Source organism: Falco peregrinus, chromosome 7 (assembly GCF_023634155.1).
Source record: "Falco peregrinus isolate bFalPer1 chromosome 7, bFalPer1.pri, whole genome shotgun sequence".
NCBI lineage: Eukaryota > Metazoa > Chordata > Aves > Falconiformes > Falconidae > Falco > Falco peregrinus.
In genome coordinates this window covers 8,893,649-8,917,411 of record NC_073727.1, presented here as the reverse complement: position 1 = coordinate 8,917,411, position 23,763 = coordinate 8,893,649, and the positions used below count along the sequence as shown (strand labels likewise).

Here is a 23,763-nt window from a genome sequence, read left to right as displayed (position 1 = left end):
ATGTACAAGTTTATTAGGCACAGCTACAGAAAATAAACTTATTTTGTGTCTTTGAAGAGTACATACTGAATTTGTCAATCCTTTCCCCTCTCCCAGCCTTACATCCTGGCAGATGAATTACGTCGCGAGCTGCCTCCTGAGCAGGCTCAGTACTGCATCAAGAGAATGCCTCCGTACACCGGCCCAGGTTCTGTTCCCGGGGCTCTGGATTACACCTCTTTTTCATCAGCACTGTATGGAGAAAGCGACCTCTGATTCTGTAATTGGCCGTATTCATGGTAGACACTAAAAATACCCACTTTACTGCCCAGATTGCTTCTCGAAAGCTTTGACAAGCTGATTTAAAAATGAGTTTTACAAATACAGTAGGTACCATCAGTGTAAAGTGCTAGTAGCGGAAGTAACTAGTGTATATTATAGTGTGCAGCACGCTAGATTTCTGCATTGTTGGTTTTAGGTTGTCTGTCCTATAGAACACTAGAGAAGATACTAAAAAAAAATCACAAGATATTAGATTTGGAAATATCCATTCAGGAAATAGAACGTAAAACCTAAGAACATTGAAACTCACAAAATATTTCTCTATTTTCAAAATGTTTCAATGCCACATGCGCTTCTTCTACGATGTTCATAAAACTTTGTTAGAAGTCCTGCTTTTTTCTTTCATAGAGCAATATTATTTTCCTCTAATGATTTCTGATTTTGTACACTTCTACCAGTGGAATAAAATATTAAAATGCAGTTTTTAACGGAAGAAATATACCAACCAAGTAAACTACTTAATTATGAAAATAATTCAGAATGCTATGCTTTTGTCTCTTAAAGATGGCTTTGTCTTATCACAAAGAGTTGTAATATAGGGGGGAGAAGCTGAAAAGCTGATTAAATTGCGGGTTTAGATTTCTGTAAGCAGTACTTTTAGGCCTTTAACTTTTACAGCTGAGGGAGTACAACTTTTATAATCAGAAATAATAAGGAAGCTAATTTCATGTGAGCTGTTTTGTTTTGAAACCCTCATTCTTGTCTGTGCTGGACAGTCTTTGTTTCTTAGTATAAGAAAGCCAGTGTCTTGTGTTAGTGGGCAACATTCATCTCTGTCCTGCATAATGCAACATCCTGTCTGAGCAAAGGTAGTGTGGTTGTCTTCCAGCTTTAACTGTTCAGTGCTCAAATTTCAGTATGTCTTGACTTCTGGATCGCAGGCAGTTCTGTCTGTATTATGCTCCTGTGCGCTCGTCATTTACTGTTTTGGGTGGGGTTTTTTTCCATCTTGAGAAATGATAGAGAAGTAAAAGCAGTCACTTTTTTACTTGAATCCTACTGACGCTGTGGAAATGCAATGTAATCAAACAAAACCATTTACAAATGGTGAAGTGAGCTGTGCAGCCCAGTGCTATTAAAGCAATGATGTGCCTATTAAATAAAGTCTGCTTTTCAAAACCTTATGAGGCTCTGTCATTGGCAGTCATCTGGTGGTTCCATCTAAGAACGGGAAACATTTCTGAACATTAAAGGAGGTTTCAGTCTGCCAAAAGTTAAAAAAAGTATGTCATGGATTTCTATACACTGTGTTTGCATGAACAACAGTCGCTACATGCTGAAAGGACAGGTATGGCTTCATGAAGTGAGATGGAGCTCAGAATGAGTGGGACAGTTTCCATTTAGTCACCTGAGCACAAATGTCCATAGGTTGCTAGAGCTGTAGCTTTGATTTCAGTGAGACTTAGGCACTAATGCTTTTGAAGATATTCGCCTTAGCTTTTCTGTATCTCTTTTTTTCTTCATGTGCAAAAAAGGAGCTGCTAAGTATGCAATGATGCTTTCACTGGCCTTTGCTTTGAAATCTACGAATGGGAAACATTAAAAATCTGTGTGTGATTTCAATCCTAAAGCAGGTCTCCTGCAGGTAAAGTGCATGTGGTGGGAGCAATTTCCAAACAATCCCAGAGAGGAGATAGGCAATGACCAAATACCTCTTCCTCCTCCACCTTGTGTACAAAGGCCAGTAGAGAACTTCAGAGAAATCCTAGGGCTAAAATCACATCTCCTACAGTGCCTGTGCAGCCTTGCACACAGCCAGAAGCTGCTACTGCCACTGCTGCTACTGCCACGGTGCAGTGCCATCTCTTTTTGTGATGACAGTGCTCGTACAAAGTCGGGAAGCTCTGCCTTACAGCAACGGCATTTCCAGCTAAATGACTGCTGGGCAGGCTGAATCTTATTAAAAAATAAATCTCTGTATCTCTCATTGTCACAGTTTAATGCAACTAGAATAAAACATTGAGCTTCCAAACGTGGCACAAAAGCAAAATCTCAGTGCTACAGTCAGGATTATGCTAAAAATTGGCACAGAGACAGCATATATCTGACACCTCTGTCAGGTGTCATTCATGTTCTCTACCTGCTGATTTCTATACTGTGATAGTCTTCCATTTTTTATAGTATGGAAGAGACTCATAAACTACTCCTTTAGCTAAATGTTCTGTTGATTAAAACGTGTGAGAGATAACAGTATCAGCAGCAAGAGAAAAAGACTTTTAGAAGTAATTTTTTCATTCCCATATCAGGTTTCTAATTTCTGTAGAATGAACAAAACCAGTGGCAGATTGCTGCAGGGATTAACTGCCCCATCTGTACTTGCCTAAAAATGTTATACTGTATTTATTAGTTTTAATAATACGTCTTTCACATAACAAAAGGGTGTATCATAAAGTTATTTCTCCCAGCATCAACTATTTTTAGGGTAACCAGATTGAATAAGTAAGCTATGTTATTTTACCCTGAAGAGGGTAAAATTCAAGGTTCTTTAAAATATTCTGTGGTCAAGTTCCAGAGCAATGGGTTTAACAGAGAAATTTCCTTTTCCTCGAAGGCTCCATTTTTAGTAGGTGGCATTTGTGGTTTTCTGTAGAACTGCTCTGTTCACAGTGCAGTGAACAATGCAGTGACGTTTTATGTCTATGCAATTATAGCAGCAAATTAACTTTACTTAAAAAAAGCATGGTAACGGAGCGCAAGGCGATGAAAGTACCGATCACAGGGGCCAAATCAAGGGTCAACGGGTCAAGGTACAGCATTATTTTGATGGCCATGTGAATGAAGGTTATAGAATAAATTAAAATTTAAAAAAGTCAGTAAGGTTTTAAGTTGCTTTAATGACTGTAGTGCAGATGTCTTCCACGAGTTTACACGGATACAACAGTTCTTTGAAAATCTTCCTGCCGAGATAATCTCGATTTTCTAGTAATCATTTTCAGTCAGTGATCTTCAGAAAGGTGCTGATGCAGGCAGAAAATTGTTGCCAGCTCCGTGCTACCTTCATACCTCCTTGCTTCACACCTAGCACTTCTTTTCTTACCTACTGGCCACAAAAGGCATGGATCACAGCTGCTCCTAGTGGCTTGTATTTTCATCACTGGACTGTGAACTGAACTTGGCAGCATTACCGGACCTGCTGCTCTTGTTTGGGTACTGCAGGTCTGCCTCCTTGCCAGTGAGGTTCCTGCTCCTGCCTGCGTTGCCGTCGCTTTTGTGCCTACTCTGTCACCAGGACCTTCCAGTTCTCCTGCATGGGGTGAGCCCTGCAGCTTCGACTGATTTTTCGAGGCACTGTCTATTGAATGGAGAACTTTATAAATGGCTTGCTCTAGCCCCTCAGCTTGTGGACATCTGGCAACACAGGCAAGAAGCTCTGCCAGCAAGTAGGAGAGCAGGAAGTACCTTCAAGAAACCTGTTTCCATAATCAAGTCCGGACTGATCCAGAGCAGATGCCATACTGCCCTGGGCAGGGGCAGTGGCAGCTCAGACTTCACTCGGCTGTGTTAACGGAGAGAAAGAAGCTGATTATCTCACGCACATCCACAGCAAAATGTTTCCTAACTCTCTAAGCTCAATGTTGAGCAGGTTTTCCTTGGTGCACACATTTAGCTGCATGTGACCTGGCCCTTTTCCCACCAGTTCCCAAGCTGTCACAGGGCAGCTGGTAAGCCTGCAGTGGTTCTTCCTCTCTCTTCTATGAATTTGATGTTGATGCCTGAAAGATGCATACTGAAGATTTTAAAAATGCTGTAAAATTTCATACTCATATGAAGCCTGTAATAAACTGAAAACAGGTGACACTTTGCCTTGTGCAGCAGTACTGATAAGCTGTAATACTACACCCGCTGTTGAATTCCCAGTCCTCTTCATGCCTGCATTTCAGCCCTTCTAGGCATTTATACACGTTTTGATCGACACAAATTGTCTAAAGAGATGCAAAAGGTTATATCCTGTTCGCTTTACTGTGTTTATTTTCACTATGATGGATATTTCAGGCTTTTTTTAAAGTCCGAAATCGTTCTATGGTAAGTAGAGTAAATCTGTTGATATTCCTCTAAGCCGCATATGTTTAATAGGCTATTTTGGCATTTGGAGTGGGCTTACAATTGATCTTGAAAGAATCAGCTTTCTTTTGGTTTCTGATAATATTTTGATCCCAGAATAGAAATGTTAAGAGAATAATTTGACTTAAATGGAACAAATAATTTATATTTGGATCACAAAAATTCACCCTCTAAGTTATGGGGCTAGAAAATTAGTTATTAAATAAAAAAATGTAATTCTTAAGCACAGAGGAAATTCTGAAAGTAAAAACCCCAAGTAATGTAATTTAGTCATCCGAAATGGGGCAATAATCCAGCTGTAGCAGAATAGCACAAGTGGTAGGTAATCTTACAGAGTGCCAAGAGCTGTGCTCTGAAATCAGATTAATCTGTTTTGCAGTTTTCGCTGTGAATGCTTCACTTGGATATAATCCTCTGAAATAGGACTGTCCTTTAGTAACATGAATAATCCCACTGTTCTTGTTTAAATAAGGATTATTATGTGAGTAGCCCATTTGGAACTGCATCCTTAGGAATAAAGGCAGATAATATGGGAATGAAAGGCATGTTTTTGTAATTAATATTATGGAGGTATCTAAAACACATACCCAAAAGGTAAAAGAGTGTGCTAGATCAATGTGTTTGATCTTATACATGCATAAGGTGAGTATACCATTGGACTACATGGGTGGGCAAGTGACGTGGTGAACTGGTGAACCAGACCCTTGGCACTGGTTCACTGGAAAAAAAAAATCAAAATATGAAGATGGCTTTGTTTGCTTCAAACACTACCTGGTTTTGAAAGATCTGTGAGAGTTTAGCTGGGTGTGGGAGGAGCTGGGGAAAGCAGCAGTTTGAAAAATACCTTCAAATATACTTGAAATAGCAAAACTCAATCTGACTTCAAGATTATTTTTTTTTTTTTGCTATGGGTATCAATTTGGATTTATAGTTTAATCCTGTTGCAATTAGGAAGATGCTAGCTTCACTGAAGCACCACTTACAACCACCTCCAGAAACAAGGATTCTCACCATGATGATCAATACTTGCATGACCGATACTATGTTTTGCAACTGATATTTAAGTAGGACTAATTCCCAGCAGTATTAAGGTCAGGTTTCTCAGACATGGGAATAATGGCACCTTTGTGTCCTCCCATCCTCTACTCCATTGCTCCAGCAACTCCAAGCTACTCTTGGTGTTACTCTAAATGTTTGAAAGTGAACAGTATTTTGACAGCTTAATTTAGTAAAGTAAGAATAAGACAAAAAAACCCACAACACACCACTTTTCAAGCTTAAGGGCATGGTCACTGCAAGTCCGTGAAGGTTTCCTGCAAATACACCGTGTATTAGAGCTTCTCAAAGAAACAGTTAAAAAATCTTGGTTACTGCAGGTGTGTGGCAGCCTCAGGACTGGCACATGCCACTGGGATTCAGCATGGCACAGTACTGTCATCATTGAAACTAAACCAAGAAAAGGGACCTGAGATCCTCTAACATTGAAAAACATAAATAAGGCTGAACTTCTGTGTTGATACTCCTTTGCTGGATGATCTGGTTTGATCATCCACTCCCCTTCACCCTCTGAAGCGTGTCTTGCCTCAGTTGTGTTCATGCAGCCTGTACAACTCCAGTTTCTTAAATAGATTAAACAGAGTCTGCAGCTGGGTGGCTACTGCCCTCGTCTTGCTGCTGCTCCTGTGTCAGCTCTGGAGACAGTTCAGCTGCAGACAAACTGGATCAGAGACCTGTTCACACTGAAAATTGACCTTTAAGGAAGAACTGTGTTCAAAGGTTAGCACCTGCACCAGGAAAGGCATCAAAATACGAGGATGGCACAGGGTAGAATTTGGGGCTGACTTTTCACAGCACCTCACAGTCAAACGGGCTCAGATGGGTTGTGAAATTGCAGTATAAATGGGAATACGTGAAATGATCCTGAAAAGAACCTTCACATTTTCAGCTCTTTTTTTCTTTTTTTTTTTTTTTTCCTTTCTCACTGACCTACTTAGACGCAGTTACACAAACAACTGCACTAGCACACGCAAGGACGTGCTGAGCTATGGTACAAAGATCTGTTGCCACAAAACAACTGCGGAGAGAGTGAGCTTTTTAACCCAAATTGCTGCCAGAGAAAATTTTCATAGTGTTATATGGCATGACAAAAAGGTTGTAAGTTGTTCAAAAGTCAAGCACAGAAATATACCCCTAACATCTCTTAATGAACAGTTCTCAAAGCGTTGCCCATCATTATAATATATGCAAATTATGTATAAAAGGTATAAAATTAAGCACACTCTGGGAGTACCTAACTTTTGCTTCTGTTTAGTGTATTCCACTTCTGTTATTTAGCTTTCAGAGTTCCTGGGTTTCCAGACCATCGCACGTTACACCGGAATTTTGGGACATGTTTTTGCAGTGGGAGCTTGGGCTGACCGCTGCAGCGGTTTGCTGAGGGACACGGTCTGCTCTGCAGCGACACCTCCTGGCACTCAACACTTCAGCATAGCCCCTTACAAGTGAAGTTGGGCTACTGTCTGCTGATTTGTAGGGTGCCTGTATTCCTTCTGAAGTTGAATTAGCCATATACATCATTTAAACATAAAGCTACGTTTTTATATGTACTTGCGTCACCATTGACCAAAGTGACAGTTGATTATAAAGGTTCCTAGATCGCATTGGGCTCAAAGGGTTTGTAACCAACTGTTTTTGTGCCTCAAAAGAAAATTCAAGAGTGAACGTTTAGCCTCCAGGAATCATCTGCGCTAATGGCTTTTAACTCATTTTGAGTCCCCTAAAAATTTTCCAGCGAAAATGCACAAGCTGTTATTAAGCACCGTAAATGTAGTAACCCATACTCTTCGCCGACAAAAGGCTTTACCGTTGCTGCACGGGGCTGAGGCTCAGGTGCCAGAAGGAGGAAAACAAACTCAGTTCATTTCTGTTGGCACAGAACCAGCGGCCTCTGCCTCTTCCCCTGCAGCACTGGCTTTGCTTGCTTGTTATCGAACCACCCACGGCGCACAGGAAAAGCTGGTCAATAACGCATTTTACAGACTTACTTCTTTTTTTTGTATTTTCAACACTGAACTAAGTTTAAATGACAATGCTGTCCATATTTATTAGTGGCAGCTGAATTGGTAGCACTGCAGATGAGCGCAGGTTATTCCCCTCAGCTGTTCCGACCCAGGGCAGGCCAGCATTCGCTGCACGCAGCGGGGCTCCTCTGCAGCTGTAACCGGTGGGTATGTCTTTTAACGTTTTTAGACCTCAGGTAAGAACTTGAAAGGATTTGTGTCATCAGAAGTGGAATTCTTGTGTCAAAATAAGGCACGCTTTACTCGTTTTGTTTGACTGCCAAACTGTGCCTTCATTTGCTTGATTCCTATAATATAAATGTGTTTTCAGGCTTACACGCCTGTCACATCCATCCATACAAGACTGGCAAATCTGATTTCCAGTCTTTGTAAGGCTGATTTACATCTGCTCCCTCTCAGCACCAAGTTGTCTCAACCGCAAATGCAAGCGTTGTCGGCTTTTCACAGACTCATTCCCCTCTCGCCCTGCCCGGTGGCCAAACCGCCTCCCAGTCACGACGTGGGGCAACGCCAGCCACGGGCACTCAGCGGTAGGGGCGGCAGCTCGGCGGGCTCTGCTCTCCTCATGCAGCCGCCAAGAGCTGCCGTCCCCAGGCTGCCAGGGGAAGAGCATGGCACCGCCGCAGGAGCACGGTGAGCGCTCGGCCTCTCACGGCGGCTGCCGACCCAGCGCCAGGGTCTCCCGCGCAGCGGCCGGGCGGCCCCGCAGCGGGCCCCAGGAGCCGGCTGGGAGGGGGCAGCCCCGAGCCAGCGCCTGTGTGTGACAGGCGGCGGGGGATACACGCCCCCCGCTCCCCCCGACCGCCGCCCGCTGCCCCCGCCGGCACCAACGGCGCGGCGCGGGGCGGGGACGGCTCGGCAGCATGGCGCCCACGGGGCCGGCGGGCGCCCACCCGCTGGGTAACGGCTGCGTGCGCTGCGGGGGGGGGGGGGGTGGCGGCGGCGGCGGCGGCGGTGCGTGTGTGTGGGGATGCGTGTGCGCGCGCACCGGGTGCCGGGGGGACATGTGTGCGCGTGTCCCCACCGGGGCCCGGCGCTCGGCGCCCGCCACGTGCCGCCGCCGTGGCAGCGAGCGGGGCCGGTCCCACCTGCGGCCCCCGGCGGCGACGGGCCGGACCGGGCCGGGAGGGACAGAGCCGCTTTCCCCTTCCCCGCTCCCGCCAGCGGCGGCTGCGTGGCGCCGTGTGAGGGGGCTGGCCGGCGGGCGCTGTGGCCCTGCTATGTCAAGCGGCGGGCTCGCCCTCCCCTCACCTGGTGCCGCCGCACCTGGGCGGTCTCCCCCTGAGGCGGGCGGTCTCCCCCCCCTGAGGCGGGCGGTCTCTCTCCCCCCCTGAGGCGGGCGGTCTCTCTCCCCCCCTGAGGCGGGCGGTCGCCCCCTGAGGCGGTGCTGCCGGGGCGCGTTAGTTACTCGCAGCGTTGTAGCTTTTGTAAAAGCCGCGGCTGGCGGCTCGGCGCCGGTGGAACCGTGGCGGCGCCGGTAGCGGTGCCGATGTTGCAGCAGACCCGGGCTTCGCTCAAGCTAGAAGGGGTGCGGAGGGCGGTGGGACACCCGCACTAGCCCATCTGACCCAGAGGGGTCAGTGCCAGAAAAATAAATTAAATAAACGCTTGAGAGGCTGCAGCTTGGTGGTAGCGACCGGTGCGCCCCAGCTGCTCCGCGGCCGCAAGCCAGTAGGTGCCATGTTACAGGTTACACAGAAGCCCTTGGGAGGGGAGGAGGTGTAAAAATAGCTGCCGGTTGGAATCGTCGTTTAAAAAGGGGTTTTTGTCAACGTCTGCTTTTAGTGGTGCCGCTACCTGCAGAGATCCCAAGCACTTTCCTTTTTAATATTCCTCGGGCAATGCTAGCTGCTGAGGCTGTGCTTCAGCCTGGGCTTGCATCGCTTGGCTTGTTAAACAGGCCTGCAGTCGTCCTTGCTGCACAGCTGTGTGCGGCGCCAACTCTATAATCAGCTTCTGTGGTCTGAGGTTTTTTTCAGGTTCCTCTGGCAAAGATGACATTGACTTGCCCTGCCCTTTCTCCTGTGCCATTTGTGGTCAAGCTGTGGCTGGTGACTGTCTTGCTGCTGCAGAACCCACCGGGTTTGACTGAAATGGGATATATGGGAGGGTGTTCCAGCAGCAGCTTGAGAAGTGGTGGCAGTTGGAGAAAAGTTTTGCTTAGATGAAAGCAAAAATTGCATGCCAGGGGCGTGTTTGGAGCCTTGTTGAACAGGCAGAAGGCAATAAATGGTGGTGTGTGCATGGGGCAGTGATGCAAAGGACTTGCATTCAGGAGCAGGCTGTTGGGAAGCTGAGTGAAGTGCTTCTCCTTAGTCTTTCAGTGGCAGGGCATGCCACAAAGTGAGACCGTGCTGGTCTGGAGGCTGGTGTGTTTGCCGGTGGTTCCTGCCTGTGATGAATATCTAATAATCTGTTGGGAACAGTTTAATGTTGGGAGATGGACAGCTGTGGTTGTGACACGGGAAGCCTTTTGAGCCTGGGATTTGCATGTTTAGAGACAGTGGGCGTAACTAACAGGACTTCTCTGTTATTCTGAGACTTCAGTGCCTTTTGTGGTTGTCATTTGCCTTTCAAGCTAGCTTTATAAGTGCATTGACTACACAAGTGTCTGTTATGCAAGACCTGAATGGTTCTTAAGACAAGTTCTGACATGGAAAATGTCAGCAAGGTGCACATAGGTACTCAAGGTGAAGTGGTAAGATCCAATGCTTCTCTCTTTGAATAGGCAGGGTAAAAAATAACCTAGCAATAGGGTGCTGCTGCCCGCTGTTGTAGAGGATCTGTCCACCATCTGTTGCTGCAGTTCATGAAACTCTTCATGTTGCCAGAGGGCATCCGGTTGAAGAAGATGCAATTAATTAAACAGAAGTAACGCTAAGGTTGTCATGAGCTGTCTGTGGCATGGGATAGGAGCATCCTTTCTGGCTACAATTGTAATTGCTGTGTGCTGCGCAGTAATTTTTTGAATGCTGAAGAAACTTTTGCTTGGAGTTGGTGCAGGACAATGCTGGCTTGCTGAATTAGGATGTGCAGCAGCCCTGCTGCCTGTCAGGACAGGATGTGGTCAGCTTCGGAAATAGGGGGTACTGTAAGTGCCTGTATCTCCTTCAATTTGTGTTCTTTCACATTACCATGATGAAAATACTATAATACTGTCGCAGCTGGGTTGATCCTTTATCAAAAGCTTTGGAAGCAACTTATAATCCTTTAGTCCCTTCTAAGTACTTGTATACCAGACTTATTTTATACTAAGAATAAATCTTTCATAGAAGTGCATAAATAATAAAAAAACACCTTTTGAGATACATTACAGGCATCAGAAAAATGTGCTTTTAAGCAATTTGCAAGCTTTGAAGTCTGGTTTCGTGTGGAGAACATGCATTTATCCCTTCAATTCTGCCCACATGGTCTGTATGCTGGTTGGGTTGGGATAGGGAGATGAAAGAACATCATCTTGCCTTATCCTCTGAGCTGTCACATTATGAAAATGGAAGGTTACATCTGGGCAAAGTTTATAATTGTTAGCAGTAGAATGACTGTAGGAGACAACAACTGTACCAGAGGGACACCTTGTGTGTTACACAAACTTACTTGGAAACATCTACAAGGGGTAAAAGTTGTTGCAGCTAATACCATTTCTCCTTTCCAGACTAGTAATTCCCTTGTTCACGTGATCTTAAGCTGGAGTGTTTGGGGAAGTGAAGCAGGGTATTAGGGTAGTTTTATTATGTGTTCTGTATCCCACTGACTTTTAAGCCAGTGCTCTTGGGTCTCTTCTGTTCTGTCTTGGTATGGTCTGCTAAAGTAGTTCAAGCCCTAGAACGTTCTGTGGCAACGTGCTTTGTATTTTCACTTTCAGTAGTGTGTAAAACCAAGGTAATTGGTTCTTGGTCTTGTTACCACTGCTGGCTTGCTACTGTTTCTGTTACAGCTAGGTACTATAGGCGGTTTTTCTCCTGGATACTTTTGAATGGCAGAGGGAATCCATTTCCCAAAGCTCACCAGCGATCCTTATGAAACAAATTTTTAATCAACTTCTGGCTGAGCAGAGGTAGGAACAGGGTCTGTAAACAAACAAACAAACAAAAAAACCCCAAACCCAAACAAAAAACCACAAGACTGACCTGATTTTTCCCTGCTAGGAACTTCTCCAAACATTTTTTCATTTATTCTGTAACAAACTTGTGCTCCCTGTCTGTGGTGGAGAGGAGGATTATGTGAGTTGAATGCTGAATTAAGATGATGGTACTTATTTAGCACAGCTGACTCTGAGCCTCCTCCCTGCTTTTCTTCAAAGGGCAGAGTTCAGCACTTTCTAGCACAGTTTCATGAATCAATCCTTGCTGATATCTGTGGTCTTTTTGGACCTGCTTGCAGACTTTGTTTCCAACTTGAAAATTGCATCATCAGTGTGCCAGAACACAGCTTCAAGAAGTGCAGGCTTGTAATGGAAGGAGTCAAGTGTTATCCATAGCAAGGACAGGTAAATTGGGTTTTGGTGAGCTTGGAGCCATTATGCCACTCATTTGTAAAACATAGAGTCTGTGTACCTCTGGCATTGATGGCTACCTTCATGATTCCCACCTTATTTCCTGCAGCTTTTTGAGATGCTGCTAAAAAAGCACAGGTTTTGAAAGGTTCTTCAGAATAAAGCTCTTGCAGAGCTGGGAGCCGAGGAAATCTGTGCTCCTATGAGCAGAAAACCATGCAGTGAGGTAGCATCTGGTTCAGCAAGGCAAGCTGTAGAGAAAGTGAAACAGGCTGTGTGAGGTTCAGGGTTTAAAACCAAACTATAGATCTTTGCTTCGCAGTGTGTGTGAGAAGATGGGAAGCATGTAGGTAAAAGGGGCCTGCAGAAAGGAGGACTGGTTCTGGGAGGACTCTGATGGCCAGGTTCAGCTGTCTGGGGTGCAGCTCTTGGGTCGGGGGGGTCGATTTAGGGAGGCTATATTAAAGCAAAAGCAAGCTCTAATTTGCATGTCTCCTTGGGTTGTAGTTCTTGCAGAGCACGAGTTATGCTTCATGGGAGTCTGCATTGCAGACGTACTTTCAGATACAGTTTTTTGGGTCTTGCTTCTGAAAGCCTTTAGCTCAAGGACTGATTTTATTTTCATGAATAATTTGATGGTTCGGTGTGAGTAGGCTTAAGCTCTTGTATAAGAACCTGCTGAGCCTGCCAACTTTCAACCTGAAAGGAGGGTGACTTGCTTTTTTTTTTTTTTTTTTTAATCTCCCTTCAAATGCTTCATGCTTGTTATAGAGCAGATTTTGTTTGGATTCTCTTCTTGCTGAGACTACGTCTGATTTAGAGCCATTTTCCTGGAGTATTGGTATAATTGTAATCTTGTAATACTTACTCTTTGCCTCACATTCTTTCCAGCATACTCTTTTTTTAGCAGTACTGATGTCAAAATAGAAGTTGCATTGTAAGAATGCAGAAGGAAAAAAGTCAAATCAGTTAGCAGGTACTGCTGTGTGTAAGCTGTAATGAGATGTAAGGATGTTCTTGTGCTTAGAATTTGTTTTTACAACTGTTTTGAGGATAGTGCATAACCAAGATGCAAAACAGGTGTTTACTCAAAAGTGAGTAAGCCCAAGATGAACGAATGAGAGATGTGAAGAATAACACATTGTTTCATCTCCATGGTTGTGAAAGATAAGTGAGGTCCCCACTCTTGTAAATTGGGTTTTTGGTAAAGAGGCTGTTTCCTATATGTTTATAAGTGTGTCTTTGTTCTGCGATGATTCTGTGTACATTCTGAAGAGGAAAAGTAGGCTTTTGTGAGTGGTTTTTTTGGGTTTTTTTTCAGTGTCTCAGATTATAGTTTTGACTTGGGTGTTTGGGATGGGCTTCCTTTTGGATCTTAAAGCATTACAATACTGCATCTTTATTCCAAATGATAGCTCTGAGATTTCTACATTTTTCCGTTTCAGTCATTGTTAGATTTACTCTGTCCACTATCTTCAAATTAGCACCTCATTTGCCTGATTTGTTTTCTTCTGGAATTGTTGCAGAGCAGAAGATCTTGCTGTGTTTGTGCAAAAGAAAGTAAAACCTGGTGATTTTCTGGTGGTGTATCTTGGTGTTTGCTCACTAGGAGAAGTGCAAATTTGTTATTTACTACTGTTATACTAGAAAGAGGTGAATTTGTGACTCAGTTGAACTGCTTTTGCTTGCTCAGTTTATTTCTCTTTCTCTGTCATTATGGTATAGGTAATTAAAGTAGCAATTAAAAAAATAATCTTTTTTCTTTTTGAATGAAGCTCACTAGTTTCTTGTTTGAGCTTGTGTACCGCTTCCAGTATGGTGTCTGGTGCCAGGAGGTAGCTTTGCATTGCTGTTCAAATGTTGCTGTGGTGGAAATTGCCACGCTTTTCAGTGTTGGGGACTAGTTTGCATAGAGAATTTGATGTATGCCCTTGTGAACTTTTGATGTTTTTTTTTTCCCAGCAGCTGACTGTACTTAGATAAAGGACCAATCGAGTCTATTTCTATTTAGATAGATGCAGCTGTTAACCTGATATCGGGTGACTGGAGCTGTAGCTGAAGTAAACCAGTTACTGTTTGATTTCAGTAAAGGATTAGTTATTTTATGTTTCTTAAACGGGAAGAGCTCAGGTTGCACAGGTGTATCAATAGGGAATTTCAAAGCTGCTTAAATATTGGAATTATTTTCTTACAGCAGATCCCCAGAAAAGTGTGGAAGATGAAATTGAATCTGTTCTGCAGGAGCGGATAATGATTTTGGATGGAGGCATGGGTACCATGATCCAGCAACGTGCCCTTTCAGAAGAGGATTTCCGAGGGCATGAGTTTAAAGATCATTCCAGGCCTTTGAAAGGCAATAATGACCTTCTCAGTATAACTCAACCTGATATAATCTGTGACATACACAAGGTAGGTGGTTCTGATTTCTGTCTCCTGACAAGAGAAGGAAGGAGAATTTGGCCTCTGTGCTCCCCTTTTCCATGCCACAGGCTAGTGCTAGGTAACCATGCAAAAAAGAATGAGCAGATTTGACTGTTCTGGTTGTGTGAGCACAGCATTCACGTCTTGGTTCTTGATGTTACCCAGGCAGTGTTGTTTTTAAATCCTTTTTTGACTTAATCCCTGACGCATTTCTGTTATTGTAGATTATGATTTATTTCATTTTTCTTTCAGTTTCTCTGCCTCAACCAGCACTTGAAATGCATCTAAGTAGGATATAACTTGAATTCTAGATGCATATTTCTGTAACTGTGTATTAAAGAGCGGTTAAGTGGGGCAGCCTGAAGCAGGCCTCTCCATAGTTAATGAATGTATGTGCTTCCATATTCTTGCTTTTCCCCTAGAATATTGATGTGTGGTCCAGAGAATAAAACAGTCTGGGGTCAATCATTAGGAATTTACAAATAGATTTTATTATTTTCCTCTTCAATTAGACTTCAAAAACTAACTTCCTAAGTCTTGCCTTTTTTGAGTTGCAGGTGTATGTAGGTGTAGGTCTTACTGTAATAATTGTAACATTTGAATAGCATTGCAACCAGTTGAAATCTCACGTTTGTTCTGGTTTTTTCCAATATTTATTAAAATGTTCTGCATTTTATTTATTAGAATTATACTTGGCTTATGTTTGTTAAATTTGATATGTAATCTGTATTTTTATATTTACATTCTAACTGTTGTTCTTTGGCTTTTAAGAGCAATGGACGAGTTGAAAAGAGTCAGAGTCTTTGACCTATAAAAATTTTAAGAAATACTTGTAGATTGAGTTTAGTCCCTAGCCTGTCAACTGATCTGTAGTGGTCATGAACCTTGGAATTGATAGTAGCTTGTGGTTTTAATTGGGTAAGCTGGTTTAACAGTTGAATTTTGCAAATTTAACAGACCAATAGCGATGAGAGAATGAATGCATTGCATCAAACCAAGTACCCTGCTGTCACTGCTCCAACGGCCAGTTGTGAGTGCTCTAGGAAAAGTGTAAGAAAAGAACAAGTCTGTGGTGGTCCCTGTGCCTGCAACAGCTTTTGGGTCTGGTGCTTTCTGAGCCATTGGTGGTGGCTTCATATTTTATAGCTACCAGTGGTCATTTCTTCTGAGAATTGGGCAGAACTTGAAATAATAGATGAAAATATTTCTACTAAGTAACTGAAATCCCAGTATATGTATGGTTGGGTGGTGGTGTGTGGGGTTTTTTTTTTTTTTTTTCAATGGCCCAGTGAGTCAGACCTCACAGATATCAGTAACTTGAAAAGTAAATGTTAGCTGTACCTTGCCTGGCAAAGTCAGATTCAGTGGTAAGAGGTGATGTATTTTCAAAGGCAAAAATGATCTTCCCGCTTTGAGCGTGTTATTTACTTCTGTGATGGTAGACAGTAAAGTTGAAGAGCTTTTGCTACAATGACAGGTCTGAAATAAACAAAAGCTAGTACGAAACTGTACGCATTTAACGTGTTTCTTTAGATGATTTTTGGAAACTTAATTACTTGGTTATGAGTGTACATGTAAGAATTTGTGTATTTTCTTATAGCTATTTGTAGGTATTTCTATATGTATCCAGGAGGCGCTGAGAGAAAGCATATTAGTTTGTGGCAAAGGATGTTTTAAAGCAAATTTAATTCCTTTCTGCTGTCATTTGGATCAAGGCTTTATTTGCCCTGTTGAACCTGCTGAGCTCATCTGCTTCTTACAGGAAAATCTGAGCGATTTGTTTGATGGCCACATCAGTATATTTCACTTATTAGCACATCAAATGTCTTATTTTCCTTGTATATACAGGGGTCATCTAAGGGTTAACCTGATCAAAAAGAGGAGTTAAGGAGGGAAGAGGGCTACTGATAGAGGTTATAAAAATGCAGTCTGGAATCCACAAAAATATTTCAGCTTGCATTGATTTGAGCTTACTTCAGTGGGCATTAGACAACCAAAATGGAGCAGAAGACTTAGCTGTTTTCAGACTCTGGGCTATTAGTTAAACTTTAAATGTGATCTGCGCAAAATATAATTCTCCTAATCTTGTATTCTGTCCCAGTATGTTCTTATGCTGTACAGATCCACTCAGAATGTTTGTTTTTTCTAACCTCTGCTTTTGTTTAACTGGTACCTTTTCTGAGTCTGCCCACAGCAGCCCTCACTTGCTGATGGCAATTGGACTATGTCCAACCATGTCCCTGTGGAGAAATCTAGAATGTGCTCCAAATGCTGGACCGAGTGGCCTACATATAAATGTCACCTGTTGGTAGAAAGTGTGGCTGAATATGAAACTCTGAAAACTGGTTACATGGAACACTTCTATTGCTTTGGCCCTGTGCCTTTGAGTAAGGCCTTCAGAGTTGCATCTGCTTTGAATTAGGCGATGATTTGTGACTTTTTGTCAACTGAATGAAACAAAGTATTTGGATTGCTTTTGTTCCATATCTCTGTCTTGGAGGTCTTGCTGTTGTTTGTTTTTTTTCTTTCACGTCTTGCAGGAGTACTTGCTGTCAGGTGCTGACATCATTGAAACTAACACTTTCAGCAGCACCAGAGTTGCACAAGCTGACTATGGCCTTGAGCATTTGGTAAGAATGCTAAACTATCTACACTTTAAAATATTAATCAAGATTTTTGTCTTAGCAGCCAAGATTAGCTTAGTCCCGGAGTCCTTTGGTACTGTGTTTATTGACTGCATGCTGCCTTTTGAGCCACGTGATGGGGTTGTGGCACATTTCCACGCTGTGGACTTGTGCTTGCTGTGTGTGACAGTCACTGTGCCTCTTGTTGATGAAGGCACAGGCAGTAATAATTTGTTCTGGGTTTTGGTTGAGCATTCACAGAATGTCTCAGTTCTGTGCACAGGTATATTTTGCTTCAGTCCTTCTAACTTGCCAAATGTCACAGTGGAACTGCTTTTTTCCTGGATGTTATTTGTGTGTTGTTTGTGCCGGTGTATGTAGAAGTCCTTTCAAGCTTGGATATGTCATACCAATTCTGGTTTATTTGTTATTCAGAGAATTTGAGAAATATGTGAAAAAAATACTTGAAAATACACTACTTGAATAAAAAGTGAATTTAAAAGTTGGTTAGTTTTGTCCTGAAAGTCTTGTTCTTTAGCTTTTGTTGACTTCAGCAGGATTTAATTAGTACCTTAAAGAATGAAGTTTTATGATATAGTAGCTGTAGGCTGGGGCGTACGTGGGATGAGACCTGCTATATAACTGTTGCTGACATGTATAGAGCTGTTCCTTTTGGAGTTTTGTAATAATGCTTGTATGGCTTAGGGAGCCTTCAGAGTGTACTGCGAGGCACTGAATGGAAGGGTTGTGTTTCTTTGAGGATGAGTTATGCTGTACTGAACTAAAGGTTATTCAGTAATTTTCTGTAATTGTTCTAGGCGTATCGGTTAAACAGAGCCTCTGCATGTGTGGCCAGAAAAGCAGCAGATGATGTCACTGCTCAGACAGGTAAGCAATGTTAATTTTAATTTCTTATTCATTTGCGGGTTTGACTTGCTGCGATCTTTGAAATGTTGTAACTAGAGGATAGCTTGATGATTTACATCACAGGGACTTAACTTGCAGATGTGCACGCGCTTCATTTTAGGTACAGTATCAGTTTCACATCTGTATTCCTATCACACTAATTTCAGCATGATTGCAGGATCTGGGGTGTGTTCTGCAGGATTGCAGTCCAGGGCCTGCCTGTTTTAGGCTGCAGGTGGTACACATCTTCCACATGTGTGTTAGAGAAGACAGTTTCAGCAGGAACTGTTGTAAGTTACTTAGGTTTGTATGGCACAATCTTTGTAGTACAGAATTAGGATAGCTGATTCTAGGCAAATGTGGATTACCAGTTACTCCTAGTATTATAAGTCTTGTGGTTTGACTTCACTCAGCAGCAACTGGAGTGTGTTTAGCATGTGACCATCTGCAAATGTGCAGCCTTTTACCTTCTGGACTTTATGTGAGAGGGTTATAGCTCATTTACACTGCTGTAGACAATGCTGTCTTTCAAAGACAGGTAATTTCCTTTTGTATTCTGCCGTCAAACTGTGTTTCAAGCTAACAGTGCTGCTGCTGCTGTCCCAATAACACCTCACTGATGGGATTCATAGTCCGCAATAAAAATATATAAGATTTGAAATACACTTTAAAAAAAGTGAGTTTTTTTTTTTTATGAACACATACCAGAATATTTAAATCAGGTTATCTAGTGAAAAATGCCAGGATAGTTCTATGCTGCCCATTTAAGATAATTGAATGAAGCTTCCTGTGTCAGAAACAAATGATACTTAGAAGAAAAAACAGTTGAGCCAATTGCCTTTTTCATAGATGTTGTTCTGTCTTGTGTGGATACACTGAATGTCTCATTGGATAGGATTAAACCAAAAAAGTCAGCTGTGCTGGATAATACTGTGCTGATCAAACTTTTGACTTGAGACAGGAGTTTAGTGTTTTATAGTTCTTTATGTGCATTCCTTGGTGTTCATGGAGGATTTATATATTAACTTGGCTGCCATTGTAAAACCAGAGGTAATTTTTTTCTTTTTTTTTGTTTTTCTGTGTCTTGTTTAGGAATTAGGAGATATGTTGCTGGAGCCATGGGTCCAACAAACAGGACACTCTCTGTGTCACCATCTGTGGAGAGACCAGATTACAGGAACATAAGTAATTATAACCATCAAGTTATTTAACTTAGGTGATGGTCTTGAAAGAAATACTGCCAGGTGAAATTAACATCATTGCTGTTTTACAGCTTTTGATGAACTGGTTGAAGCGTATAAGGAACAAGCCAAAGGACTTTTGGATGGAGGAGTTGATATCTTGTTAGTGGAAACTGTATTTGATACAGCCAATGCCAAGGTAAGACTCCTGGGGAAAAAAAACCCATGTTAGTATTGTAAGTATTTGGTGTACTGTCTAAGGAAATTCAACATAGTACTTGTAAGAACTATCAGCTGCTGCTTACTAAATACATGAAAAGACTCTTCAGTTGATAGCAAAGAGGTAGAATGTAAGGAGATGTTTTTTTTAATCAGCCTTTTCCAGCGCTTTTCCTTTGCCTTTTAATATGTGCCCTTAGCATCTTTCTGACTGTGCCGGCTGTCCTTCTGTTCCCAGAAGCTCTGCAGTGTTGCAAAACATGTCCAAATGCATCTGATGTTTGTATTTTTCAGCATAACATGTCTGCCTAAAGAGAGGCACACTGGAGTGGGATTGTCCAGTGTATCCGATTGTGGGCATGGGAAGGCTTGTGAGACAGTTCTGTTAAAATGTTGTTTTTTTAGGAACTCTGACACTGCCATCAGCTTTAAAAAAGAACAGTTGGGAGTAGAGGATTAGAAGGGTGAAAGAGGAGGAATAAAATGTTGAAATAGCCGTAGTTTACATGATTTTGACACCTCCTTCTTTATCTAATAACTGCTTAGTGCAGGTGGTGGAGTTGTTAAGGCACTTAAAACTGTCTTGCAATTTTACGTGGGAAGGTCTGGCTGGGTATGCACACAGCTTTTTGTTAAGCTTTTGCCATAGGCTGATTAACGTGTACAGTGGCATGAGTTGCCCTTTGTAGATTGACCAGTCATCATGGAGGTTTGGCTAGGATCCTGTAGGTTAAACATAGGTGCTGAGCTCATGTTCTCATGCAACTTTCTTACCCTAAAGAGATGGGAAATTTTCAGAACCTTCTAAGGGGTCACTGCAGTCCTTACTGTTAAAATTAGAGGCTGTTAGAATCCTTTGCAAACTGCATGTCTAAACAGGTTCAAGGGCAGCAAATGTGTATGTACTGAGAATAGTACATACAACCGTGTTTGGTGGTGGGGGATTGTGCTGGAGATGTGAGGGAGAAGTACACACCAATGTGATTTGGATTTCAGACTAGTCTTGGTCTTATTTGGTTATCCCATGGTACTTCCTTTCTACTTGTTACCAAAATGTGTTTTGGAACATTTGGAAGATGTTAGGGGCAAGGGTAAAACCTCTTGAGTATAGTGGGTTCTCGCAGGCATATGAGGTAGCAAGTTGCATAAATAGCCATTAAAAATATTTAAAAAACCAAAAAGCAAATGCACACAAACCAAAAAAGGCAACAAACTGAAGAAGTCCTGAAATGTCCATTAATATTTTGCAACTTATTCTTCCACAGGCAGCTCTTTTTGCACTCCAGACATTGTTTGAAAAAGAATATGCTTCCCGACCCATATTTGTAAGTATATATTACCTATTTAATATTTTACATGTACTTAAGCATGATTTGTGAACTGGCTGAGATGGTGGTTGATTGAAGTGTTTTGAAATGAAGGAAGTAAGTGTCTTGGAAATATACCTTTTTGACATAATTGGGAAAGGAAAAACTGATGTGAAGAGCTTTATGACAGCCTTGGGTAGCTCTGTTGAGCTTATCAATCTGAAAACTAAGGAATGACTTCATTCCAGTGCATATTTGTTTTGTGCGTTTCTACAGGAAAAGGTTTGATGATGATTTTTTTTCAGGCTTGCTGTCTTAAGGGTATTATGAACCCAGTGCTTCAAGGATGAAATTAAGCAAATACTGCCATATTTTCAAGTAGCATATGAGTGGCCATTTGAAGTCAGAAAGGTCTGTGTAACTCCATATTCTTTCTCTGACATGTCTTTTTCTGACAGCAGGTAGTCATGAATGCATAGCAAGGAATATGGAAAAAAATCAGCTTGTTTGAAAGTTCTGATGTATTCCTCTAGCTTTCTGCAGTTTGTGGCTCAGGCTTTCTGATTCGCAGTTTGCATCTGTTCGTACCCTTTTATTAAATGTATTTACTCCTTCCTTGAACCTCTGTTCAAACCTGTATGGGACCCAGGCATCCACAAAATAATATGTCAGTAATGTTTGCAGCTTATGAATGGCTGTTTGAAAGTTTGCTTGCTTTTGGATGTTCAACCCGATAACTTTTGTGTCTTGCCATTTATCTTCTGAAAGTGACAGTGAGCAGCTGTTCCATGTTCCCCTTGCTGCATAGTCATGGCATTTATAGTCCTTTGTAAGAGCCTCCTTTAGTCATCTTTTTTTTGTCCTAAAGAGTCCTTGTCTGTTTAGCTGCTCCATACCATTAATTTATTATTCTTGTCACTTTTTTGTTTTCCACTTCCTCAAGTCAGACGGGAATTAGAATAGGATACAGCAGTCAAAGTGCAGACACCAGGGATTCGTATGATAGTCTAGTGATGTTCTCTGCTTTGTCCATTTCTTTCTTTGTTGTTCCTGATTTACTAGTTTACTGGTGGTGAGCTTTGAAATTGCATTCATAAAACTTTCTTTTGTAGCTCAGATTAGTTTCTTGAGCAGTAAAGACTAGTTTGGAGGTGTCATTATGTAGAATTTTTCCTGTGTTCGCAGCTTTGTACTTGATCAGCAATGAGTTTCTGCTTTTTTTATCATTCAGGTCAGCACTGAGAGTTTTCTCATTACATAGAGTTCACTTTTGTGTCTTCGTTGTGCTGAACAGAGTGGTCAGTGAGCTTGGTTGCCTCATCCTCTGCTCCTTTTTCAGCTCAGTTATTTTGAGAAGTACAACCCTTCACACAGCTCCTTCTAGGATTCTGCTGGTCACCTCCCTTGACCGAGTAGTTTGAAGGAAAGTAGCATCACTATTAAAGCATGTTTTGGGGTACATAATGGATTTACCTTTGCATGAAGCCTTCTAAACTCAATGCATCTTCTGGAAAAAAAGATTTGTAGACTTGAGAAGGCTCTCCTGGCTTATTCAAATGCCTCCTGAATTCTCAACTTTGTAGTTGTTGTTGGGGTCAGGACTTTATTGTTTGCACATCTCTATGTAGATATACACACACACATATAGGTACAGAGGTATGATTATATATGGTTAAGACTTCTGTCTCCACTATGAAGTTGCAACATCTGATGTTCCCTTGCGGCAAAATGAGTAACTTGTTTTTAAGGCCATCTGCCCCCCTCTCACCTCGCCACCAAACAACCTAATAGCAGTCCTGAGACCTGAAATAACATGAAGGGGGAGGCAGGGAGGATGAGGAGAGGAGAGGAGCTGTGACTGCCGATAGCTGCCCAAACAGATGACTATGGCAGGTTGGTTCAGGGGCCATTAACAGAATGATACCATGGTACTAATGCTACCTTGCTGCTGAATGGTTCATGGTAGTTTTTGCTATTCCTTTTTTTTTTTTTTTTTTTTTTTTTTCCTTTTCCAGTTTCTCTCTCTGAGGTGGGGGGAGAGAGAGAGAGAAGGAAGACCAGTAAGACTAGTCAAAGGTTTGCCTTTCCCCTAGCTGGGTATTTAAATGTCTGCAGGGAGGAAAAGGTTTAATTTTTGTTAAGGTTGTACTTTATCAGTTTGAGTGGAGCATAGGTCCTCCTGTTTTGACTTTTAGCAGTTCAGCCATTTAAATTCTTGTTTTTATTGTGAATTTAATTCTTCTCCTTTCTCTGTATTCAATTGATATTTAGGTTTCTGGAACCATTGTGGATAAGAGTGGGCGTACCCTCTCAGGCCAGACAGGAGAGGCATTTGTCATTAGTGTTTCCCACAGTAAGCCACTTTGGTAAGGACATATATCTTTCTCTTAATAAATTATCTGTAGATTGTGATTCTTTTCTGTTTTAACACCTTGCTTCCAGCTAAGTGGAAGCTATACTAACTGTGATAATATTTAATCATGTGTATTGCTAATGTGTTCTGCTGTCGTTCCCTTAGCAGAAATTGTTTCCAAAGAATGCTGTATTTTTAAAACATTGCTTTAAATAATCTGGAGTTTTGTGTTGCAACAGCCGCTGAAATCACAAGTAGATCAAAGCATTAAAAAATAATGATTCTGAAGCTGTAGTTTGCCATCTCCTACTGTCCCAGATTGTGCAAGGAGCTAATTCCTGGTATGAACAGATCTTACATCCCTTTCTTAGAGGGAAGCAGTGCCAGCTCAGGATGTTTCAGGGTGGCTTGAAAGAGTAAATCAGATTTCATTCCTGTGTTCTTTTTACTGAACTGTGTGTGTGAACTCTTACAAAAATATATACGTTCCCTGAGTGTTTTTCTCCAGGCTGTGATTGTTTTATAAGCTCCTGATGCCTCCATTTACTCGCATACTTTTCTGTTCAGGCAGAAAATACTAAATAAGTGTGAGATTAAGATCTGTGAAAATGCATAATATAGCAGATTTTGGTCATTGTGCAAGGTTTTGCGTGTTAGTTTGAAAACTGTTCCCACTTCCCCTATTCTGTCTCTTCCTTGCCTTCTCTTTGCCTTCTCTTTACCATTTCTTCTTTCACGTTGGTTCGTCACATAAAAATTTACACCAGAAATTGATGTTTTTGTCCTAGAATATTGTA

General features: G+C 42.1%; 2 protein-coding genes across 20 annotated transcripts in view; both read left to right on the top strand.

The window, feature by feature from the left end:
* The window catches only part of ACTN2 (actinin alpha 2), a 69,800-nt gene extending 68,357 nt beyond the window's left edge, over positions 1–1,443 (top strand). For all 7 annotated transcript variants that reach the window (XM_027789153.2, XM_005239139.3, XM_005239135.2 and 4 more), the window contains one exon: positions 97–1,443. In XM_027789153.2, coding sequence (XP_027644954.1) covers positions 97–255 — 159 coding nt within the window. In that variant the 3' untranslated portion in view covers positions 256–1,443. The remainder of the gene's footprint in view (positions 1–96) is intronic.
* A 6,404-nt stretch (positions 1,444–7,847) lies between these two features.
* Positions 7,848–23,763, top strand: part of MTR (5-methyltetrahydrofolate-homocysteine methyltransferase) — a 57,691-nt gene continuing 41,775 nt past the window's right edge. For 4 of the 13 annotated variants that reach the window (XR_008748174.1, XR_008748175.1, XR_008748173.1 and 1 more), the window contains exons 1-8: positions 8,232–8,363; positions 14,150–14,364; positions 16,917–17,006; positions 17,819–17,888; positions 18,999–19,091; positions 19,180–19,286; positions 20,572–20,631; positions 22,885–22,979. Coding sequence is in view for 2 of the 13 variants with exons in the window: in XM_055811086.1 (XP_055667061.1) it covers positions 8,327–8,363; positions 14,150–14,364; positions 16,917–17,006; positions 17,819–17,888; positions 18,999–19,091; positions 19,180–19,286; positions 20,572–20,631; positions 22,885–22,979 (767 nt within the window). In the remaining 11 variants the exon portion in view is untranslated. Of the gene's footprint in view, positions 8,097–8,228; positions 8,364–14,149; positions 14,365–16,916; positions 17,007–17,818; positions 17,889–18,998; positions 19,092–19,179; positions 19,287–20,571; positions 20,632–20,918; positions 21,024–22,882; positions 22,980–23,763 lie in introns of those variants that run through there. The other 9 variants (XR_008748184.1, XM_055811087.1, XR_008748179.1 and 6 more) reach the window with 8 other exon arrangements.